Source organism: Medicago sativa, chromosome 5, assembly GCF_051527215.1.
Source record: "Medicago sativa cultivar Bolivia chromosome 5, Bolivia_mono, whole genome shotgun sequence".
Classification (NCBI taxonomy): domain Eukaryota; kingdom Viridiplantae; phylum Streptophyta; class Magnoliopsida; order Fabales; family Fabaceae; genus Medicago; species Medicago sativa.
Window position 1 is genome coordinate 21,034,364 of NC_140753.1, and position 9,922 is coordinate 21,044,285.

General features: G+C 35.8%; 1 protein-coding gene across 1 annotated transcript; it reads right to left on the minus strand.

The window, feature by feature from the left end:
- Window positions 1-6,742: 6,742 nt before the first annotated feature.
- On the minus strand, window positions 6,743-8,051 carry LOC146920951 (zinc-finger homeodomain protein 2-like). The gene has a single exon (XM_085714358.1). It carries the CDS (start codon window positions 7,806-7,808, stop codon window positions 7,005-7,007), a length of 804 nt encoding a protein of 267 aa, XP_085570484.1. The 5' UTR covers window positions 7,809-8,051; the 3' UTR covers window positions 6,743-7,004.
- Between the last annotated feature and the right edge of the window lie 1,871 nt (window positions 8,052-9,922).

The following is a 9,922-nucleotide window of genomic DNA, read 5'->3' on the forward strand; positions in this document are numbered from 1 at the left end:
AATGGTGGGTGGTTCGATAGCTAGAACATGGTGGGTGGTCCGATAGCGAAAACTTGATAGCATGCAACCCAATGGATATTGGAAAGTCTCTAATATCATATTAGAAATCGTGATTGGGTTTAACACAACCAACAAAACTAGTTTGTGATGTGAGATTACCCACACTTATACAAGAACAAAGAGCATTCGTACCGTTCTTTAAATTTTTCACCGTACTCTTTGTTAAAATGCAACGGCAATCTCAAACCATGGTTAAATTAAATGAATGATCAAAGGGATAGACAAAACCCGTCAATTCATGAACATGTTAACACATATAGGAAGGGATGGGATACTTGTATGTAGGCCAATTATATCTGACTTATCACAGGCTCACAGCCTAAACTTAGCACCAAGCAACAAACAAGGGTTCCATTATAATGTTATGTGTGGACCACAAGATGGATCATGAAACACACAGCTTTATCTGATGCTGAAAACCCCCCAAAACAAGCAAAGCATCTTATACGTGTATTGGTAATGGGCAAGGTTTGGACTACTTAACAAGCAAGCTGTCTACAACAAAAGTATATCCTGTGCTACTATACTTGAAACATCAACCCCCCTATTGTGTGTTTTTATAGGAAAGCTTCCAAACTAAGCACGTTTCTTCTTCTTTCCTTAAGTAATCAACCAAGACTCCCCTTTAGCGTGCATATTAAAGCTGACCCATAAAGCTATTTAACTAGCAAGTTACATTCATTACTTGCATCATCTAGGTGAGGAAAATGTTGTAATTTTTTTAACAAACTTTTATTCTATGAAGGATAAAAGCACAAACAGTATTTAACCCATAATTCAAGAAAAGTATAAGGGGTGCACGATCCGAAAAAACAAGCACCCTAATTCAAGAGGCGAGACAAAAAAGTAGGTTTGAAAACCATTCAAAATATAAAAAAGGTCTCCCGTTTTTTCTAACGAGAAACAACCTCCAAGAGATAAATTTAATCGTATCTATAATATCTTCTATCTTTGAAATTTTCGCAGAAAAAATAACCCCGTTTCGAGCCTCCAAATCTTCCAAATAGTTACATGCCAAATAAGAGTTAGCTATTTTTCGGTATTTTTTGCTCCAAGTCGAAGAAGAGACGAATTCAAGAAGAAAGACAATATTTTCAAGTAAAATCACTCATGTTTCAATCCATTTAAAAACTGCATACCAAACCTTTTCGACGAACAAACACCTACAAAACAAGTGGTCATCCGCCTTAGTTGTTCTGGGACACCACACACAATTTGAGCACACTCCTTCCAACAACACCCCGACAATTTCTCAAGTTTCCGTGGGTTCGAATTATACCAAGGATGAGTTGCCAAGAAAATGTTTAAACTTTTTTAGGCGCAAAACTGGTCCAAATTCCCCTTAAACCCTTTCGACCAATTTCACTTAATGAAGAAGGCAAAAGAAGTTTCCCACTCAAAATAACATATCGAGATTTAACCGAAAATACATTTGATGGTTTAAGCAACCAACTCCACTTATCCATTCGAAGTTACCAAACTGTTGAGTCACTAAAACGAATTTTAACGCACTCAAAACTTGCTCCTCCCTATCAAATATACCCCTCCTCCATTAGAGTTCCCAAAACTATTCGACGTCGAGTTAACACCCCCATTTGGTTCACATTACGATTGATTTGCATGGACAACTTAAATAATCTTGAAAAAGTTGAAGATATTTCACCTCAACCAAGTATCATGCCGAAAAAAGTTGATTCTAACGAAGACTGTCAATCTCCGAAAATAAAAACTCATAGTATAACTCATACTCAGGACTAAAATGGTGACCTAATCGATGTGATTCAACAAAAGCCAAGATAAATTAATATAAGTGATTCAAACTCAAATTATATTTATTTTGTCTTATGATCGAGTCATCTCTTTTCTTTGTAGTATAGTGTATACATATATGTTGTTTTTTATGGTAAACAAAGATTATCTTAATCGTAAAGACATAGAACACTCTAGTCTTTAAAATTGTGACATTGGCCATTGTCATATGTTTTAACAATTTCAAAGTACCGGTTTATGGTAAACCACAGCGCTGTCTAGGGTGGGAGACCATGATAGGTCTCCTACCGTGAGAGACCTTTTTAGAGTCGTTGGATTGAATGAGCACACAATAAATGAAGTACACTTGATTATTTCTCATTTGTTTATCTTCCTCTTGTATTTCTCTTCCGTATGCTCCCTCTGTAATCTCATCCTTCCACCATTTGCTTCTTCCTCACAATATCAACACTTCTAAGTGCAAAATTTCCCAGGCATGTAAACCCAATAATAACTCCAAATCTCTGATATAGATCCAATAAATTCAAACATTCATATTAACACTTTTAAGTGCAAATTAATGGGATAAACCCAATAAATTCAGACATTGATAATCAATGAAGAAAACTGGTACTCTATGTTGAACTAACACAATCATGCATCATAGTTGCACAATAAGACGAAGATAAAAACCTCTCTCTAGAAGTCATCCACACCTCCCTCTCCTCAAATCCAAACCTCTTCTCTTCCGATGTAGACCTCTGGAGTGGTGGTGTGACGAGGTTCAACCTCCGCACCACCGGCAGCACTCTTTCCCGTCCGGCGGTTCAGTGTAGTTTTTTCGTCAGATCCGTTTGTGGTTGGTGCTGCAGCGGTCGGTTATGGCTAGGCTATGGGAGGATCTGACTCGCTGGAGGTTTTTGGGTGCTGTTTTGTAGGTTGCGCCGTCGCTGATCACGGCAGGTGTGTTATCGCGCCGCTGTTTTGCTGCTTTCTGTTCCAGATCTGCTGTAGGTTTTGGTGGTGGTGGTGTGTTGGGGTTTGGCTCTCCCCTTGCGTTTCTCTTTCCGTGAGGTTTGGTGGTGGTGGATCTGTCGCGGATCAGTTTGGTGGTGGTGCGATGGGTTCCGACGGCGGTGCTTTCGCTAATCTGTACCTTCGACGACGGCGACTCTTTGGGGTGTGCTTTTGGGTGGCAGTTTTAGGCTGTGTGGTGATGTGATGTGAGGAGGTCACGGGTTTCGGGATCCCGACAGGGCTGTTCAGAACTGCCGTGAATGCTCCACCGTAGTTCTTTTTACTACGGCGACAAACACATTCTCTTTGTTGCAGGTGGCCGCGTTTAATGATATGGGTTGTGGTTCCGCTTCAACCCGGCGTCGCTGCCCGTGTTTGTTGCTGGATCCAGTCTTCCTCTAAATTTATGTTTGTGTTGTTGCTTGTGTCTTGGTAAGGATGTTTTTGGCGGTGTAGTGATGCAGCGACGATGATGGTGATGCACGGTGGTGATGTAGGGGTGGAGGATGATATTCGATGTGGTGGGATGGTGAAGTGTGGTTGTGGTGATGTGTGGTGGGGGTGATGTTTTGTGGTGGTGGTGGTTGGTGTTTAAGTGAGGAGGCGGTTGCTTTGTTAGGGTGTTTTTTCCTTTTGGATGCAACTTCTGTTACACAGGTCTAGGTTTGTCGTCACTAGCTCTTTTGGGTGGTTTAGGTGTTTATGGAGTTTGGGAGGAGTGTGTCACGTTGTGTTGAGCCTTTTTCCGTTAAGTTTTGTTTGTTGTTTAGACTTTGCATGCCATGTCTTTCGTCTCTCATTTTGTGTGCTAGTTTTTCGGCGGGCCGGTTCATTTGGATTCGAGATCGGGAGTCGGGGTCTAGCTGCTATCTTTGATTGACTTGATTTGGTTCTTCTCTGGTCTATCGGGGGCGAGGGGTGCCCTGCAGGTATTTTGGGCTTTGTTTTTGTGCTCTTTCGGTGGATCGGAGGTCGCGAGGTTTGTGATAGCTGCATGATTTTTCGGTTAGGTGCTCTTCGAAATGTGGCTCAACTTCGGTGTTGGGGTTTAGAAGTTTTATGTTGAGGGTGTTCTTTGTGGGTGAGTAGTGACAATGGGTTAGTGGATACTGTGTTTCAGTGCTTGTTTTTTGAAGTTTGTTGTTTAGGTGGTGATTTGTTTTGGTGGGTTTATTTTCAGGGGTGTGTTTAGGTGGTTATGGTGTACCGTCTATATGCGGCACCATTTTGTAATTTCATCGCGTCCATACCTTGCGTCTTGCGGGGATGGCGTTTAATAATATTGGCCGATTCAAAAAAAAATGAAGAAAACTGGTAAAGTTATGACATTTAAGCTTCAACTCATCATCATCAATGTTCAAACTTTTATATTCATTAATTAAAGCAAATTTGCAAGACCAACACACCTTCAACCAAGAACACAGTCCATAAAAATCACAAAAAGTTTTAAATCTTTTCAACATCAATGGTGTTGTGTGTATGTCCCAAAACCATGACCCAATTAAAAAAAAAAAACACAGTTCCTTCAATAGTTCACACATTCAAAGAAGTATGGAAATAGATAATAGAAAAAAGAAGTTCCATGTCAATGGTTGCTGCGAATCTGGGAAAGTGAAAATGAAAGTAAAAATGTAAAAGTATTGGGTGTTGGCACTATAAGATAAGATCTATAACGAAGAAAATGAAAAATCAAAACAGCAATTGCTGCATATTTGTGTTGAGTAATTGAAAGTGATGATGTTGCAAATTTGCATTATTACACGATAAAGAAGAGAATGAAAGGGAGAATGAAATTAAGAAATTTGGTATTGCCGGTGTATGTTAAGAACTCTGGAACTTCAATATCCAACCATTAAACATTATTTTTCTTGGTCTCTCACGGTAGGAGACCTATCAAGCTCTCCCACCCTAGACTGAGCCGGTAAACCACTTATAATAGTTCTCATTCTTAGCAATAGTTGTTAATGTTAACAATTCATGCATTCTCTCTCAAAAAACACTTCACGAATTAAAAAACATCAGTGATGGTTAGATTGAAATCGATAATTCAGATTTCATCATGTCTTTTGATTGCTAATTGCAACAAATCGAAATCCATTGATTACTAGCTTGGATTACTAGCTAGTTACATGTATGTGTTACTACTTTATAACTTTAATGAATTAATTAGTGCTCCACCTTCCTATAGTCAATTAAATGCAACAAGTCAACAAGTTTACGATGATTGTGATGAAGGAGAGAACTGACATAACAGAGATTCTAGGGATCATAATAGATTCTCTACCCCATGTCTCTCAAAACGCCATTGATGGTAGTAGTTGGAAAGCTGCAAAATAAAAGTCATGTCCCTATTGTTCTATTTTACCTCTATTTGCATATAGCTTGGTTTTTAACTTATAGAAGAGTAGGGTTGGTCAAAATGGGAAAGATAATTATTTTCAAAGTGAATAACAGATATAGAACGAAAAAAAGAAGAGAAAGAAAACAAATACACCACCATGCCATTGCTATCAACAATCATCACCACCACATACGGTTAAAATTTTGAGTTCCTATGAAAGAAACAATGTGAGCCATTGATATATTATCCAACGGTTTAAATGGACTGACAACAATAGCAGTAAAAAATTTGGGAAATTCAGGGAAAGGGTGAAAAATGTCAGTCTCTACCTGACTCAAATCAAGAACATGGACAAAATTTCTTCCTTACAAAATAATATTAAATAATTTTTTTGGTAGTAAAAATAAGATTAAATAAATAATAAGAAATTTGTTAATATTTTTTTAATATGAATGTAATTAAGTGTTTAAATGAATGAAGCTATAATCCTCTTAAAGAATAAATGATTGAAGCTATAATCAAGATTACTATATTTTTTGGAATAAAATAAAGATTATTATCTCCATTCTTATTTCCAAGACCCTCTTGATAAAAGTTGTTGTTCCTTTTTATAAGAAAAATAGGTGAAAACAGTATATTGTTCTTTTTATTGGTACTCCAAAAAAATATCTTCTTTTTACTCACTAATAATATTATTATTCTATAAAGTATTTCTACAATAGATGAGTTTAATTACTTCACGCCTGGGTTTGTATGAGTCTACCAACTTTTCTTCCCCAACACAAAAGAAAACATGAACAAATTAATTGTAGTACTTCTCAAATTTAATACAAATCACATGAAATAAAATAAAATATTAATTAGCATAGTTCCTTGTATCATCCAGAAAAAGATGAAATGAAAATCCCAACTATTGATAATACTAACAAAAAACTGGTTCCCAGGATGTGTGTCCTATATACTCCATATATTATCAAATATAGTTATCAATTTCTCCTTTCAGAAAATAATGAGTAAAGAAATTAGATACATTATTGAAAATACTTGATTGAGATTATAGTATTTTTTTTACAAAGAAGGTAAGTACGAAATAACAATGTGACAGTAATTTTAGCAAAAATTACATTTAGAAATTTTGACAAAATCACTAAAACAAGCAAATAGACACTGGCTAGAAGGAAGATTTTTCTCACTGTTCCAGGTGTGTGAAAAGAGCCAAAAAGGTTTTGCCATTAGATGAAGAAGTTAAAGAAAAAGAGACAAGCAAATAGGTAGAGAAAGACATGAAAAACGGAAAATGCAGGTGTGTGCGCTAAAACGACATTGATGCTTTCGAGAACAACTGTCATAAAATGGAGTGTTTCAATATATAGACAAACAAAATTAAAACTAGATGGGTCATCTATTTTTAGCTTCATTATCAATTCATCATCATAAATCTCATATTCTTAACCTTCTAACTACTACAAGATGATGTCACATTCATCACCACCACCATAACACAACCATTACTGCAAATTAAAGAAACACAAAAAAAAAAAAAAAAAAAAAACTAAAACATGTACATTGTACAAATGAAACTAAATCATGACCAAAAGTCTAAATAAAATTAAACTCAAATTAGTTCATCAACAATAATAAGATCATCTAATCAAATTAAAGTACTAGAATCTTACCTAAACGTTTAAACACTAAGACAAATTAAGTAGCATAAATATTTATAATAATGTTCCATTCCACTTGCACCCTTATCTTATCTTCAAATGACATGGAATATTCAATAAACCCTAGGAAAGAAAATTTTCAAATTTTGTTATTTGGGTTTATGTTATCATATCTAGGGCTTCTTACCAAGAGTGTGTTTGTTGTTATGCATCCAAACCTTAAGAACATGACGCTTAACACCGCTTTCATTACAGAATTCTTGAACCAAACCTTCATCATGTTTCTGAATTCTCCAACCCAATTTCTCAGCTAACTCCAACATCTTATCCTTCTGTTCCTGCGTGAATTTTGTCCTATGCCTCTTCTTGCTTGAACCACTTCCACCACCACTTGGATTCGAAACATCTTCAAGCTCTTCCCTCGTACTCTGCGTACCTCCACCGCCACCAGAAGTTGACGGTAAAGCAAGTGTCCCAGTCCTCTGCTGTCCAGAAACATGCAAATACCCCGCTGGAGTTCGATAATAAGCCGCGAACTGTGGAGGAGGTTGTGGATGGTGATGATGTGTCAACAGAAAAGGGTCACCGGCAGTAACATCTGCCGATGACTCTTTTCGGTGGAAGTTACGGTGGCAGTTACAAGCAGCACATTTTAGTGACTCCAAAGTTCCTTCACTTCCTGCCGGCATAAACTCACCGCAACCATCAAGAGCATGACCACCAATACCTACAGCATGATTCTTCAGACACTCTCTATACCTTGCTTTTCCATTTCCAACACCACCAACCATGTTGCTGTTTCCATTGTTGTTGTTGTTGTTGTTAAGGATGTTTCTGAGTGGATGAGTGACCATGATAGGTTCAGTTCCACCAGGCATCTTAACAACTCTTGATGAGTTTGGTAAAGAGTCGTAATTTCCTCCACCCATACATAATTCTTCCTCTTGTTCCTCTTCTTGATCTTCATCAAAATCCATTTTTGTAGCAAAATTTGAAGTTAGGTTATCAATGGTTGCTTTGATATAGTGAATAATAATTTGAGCTGAAAGAATAAAGAAAACAAAGGAACATTCACTCTCACTCTCACTCTTTTTCTCTATGTGCTTTTTTTTTTGTTCAAAGGAAAATTTCAATCTTCATTTGATATTCATATACTTTTGAGGTTCTGTGTTATGTGTGGTCTTAATCTAAATAAACAAACAGCATATACAAATACAAATTCTCTCTCTCTCTATCTATCTCTCTCTTGCTTTGTCTTGGACCATTGATGATGACCTTTTACCGGCTATGTCCGGTTACTTGGTAACTTTAGGTTTTTTAACTGGTGGAGATGAATGAGTAAATTTAACTGTGAAGGTTTTAACTTTTTCACTTTTTTGGGGACAATAGTACTCTGCTCTGGTTGCAGCAGTAGCATGAGGCAAAGGACGAATCACAAAAGAGGAAAACAACAAAACAACTAATAAACAAACTATTGTTCTTTATACACAACAATGTTTTTATTTTTCTTTGTGTAATGAATACAATTATGTTGCCGATAAAAGTTGACTTGTCTAGTAAAAAGCCAAATACATTTTTTGGTCTTTATTTTATTCGACAAAAATACCGAGTTAATCTTTTTCAAATCTTCGTGAGTTTAGCTCTTTTATTTGACAAAAACACCGAGTTAATCTTTTTTAAATCTTCGTGAGTTTAGCTCGGTTGGTAGAAATACAATTCATAATATATGCAGATTTGGGATTCAAATCCCGGTCACCATAAAAAAATAAGTTTTAAATAGATTTTTAAGTTGTTAATTTAGGATGCGTTTGTTTTAACTTTAAAAAGAATAGATTTTGTGTTAGAAATATCTGGAGATTTTAAAATAAAATAAAAATCTTAAACTATTTGTGATTGTTCACTATCCAAACAAATCATTTTTTTTAAAAGAGAAAATTTAACTAGTTAAATTGTTACTCCTTATTTATTTTTAAAAAAAAAAATAGATTTTGAGAAAAGTTAATCGATTTTTTTTTTTTTGTGACCCTGTTCCCAAAAAAAATTTCAAATCTGACCCCCTATGAGACTTATTTCCCAAAATGACGCACTTTCAATTTTTTTTTGTCGTTTTCCTCATTCCCGCCATTTGAAACGGCGGGAATGAGCCGCCACTGACACATGTCACATCGTTACAGGTTTGCTTCTTTTTTTTTTAATTTTTTATTTCGGTCCCGCCATTTCAAACGGCGGGAATGAATATTTAATTATTTTTTTCGTTTTTTTATTTTTTGACCAATATTTGTTTATTTAAAACACAAATAAAAACATATTAATTTATTTAAACATATAATACATAACGTTATTAACTATGAAGCCCGGATACTCCAAAACGGAGACGTACCCGTACCGGATACGTATCGGATACCGATACTCCACGGATACTCGCGGATACGCACCCACGAAGTATCCGAATTAATTATTTAAATTTTTAAAAAATATTTTAACGGATACTTATCCGATACTCCGCAGATACCCAATGATACTTATAAGATACTTCACAGATACGTATCCTAGAAAAAGATGAAGAGTAAAAAAGTGAGACAATGTTGTAAACATTCGGTGGAGATATATATGATTCAATTTTAGATATGAATCACTAGAATTGTTTCTCGATGAACCGCTTAAAATTATACTTCTTGTGAATGAAGGTAACGAGAGAGAGATGATTCAGTTAATCAACATTAGATAAAATTTGTGTTGATTTCTTTTAATCAATGTTTATTTTCTTAAATTATTTTACATACATATAAGTTTTAGTATAAAATTATTGGCTCCCATACGACGGTCCCGTGCTTTGCCATAATCCAAACATGCGAAGACTAAAGAAAGGTCGACCCAATAGTACCCACATAAGGACTGAAATGGACGAGGAGGTGGTAGAGAAGACTCTGACACCGAGACAGTGTGGATTGTGTCGGCATACCGGTCATATTAGGAGAAATTGTCTGAGTATAACTAACTGATAGTTAATAACGTTATGTATTATATGTTTAAATAAATTAATATGTTTTTATTTGTGTTTTAAATAAACAAATATTGGTCAAAAAAATAA

Coding starts and splice junctions, on each gene's coding strand:
- LOC146920951 (XM_085714358.1), bottom strand. CDS start 7,808: ATGGATTTTGATGAAGATCAAGAAGAGGAACAAGAGGAAGAATTATGT.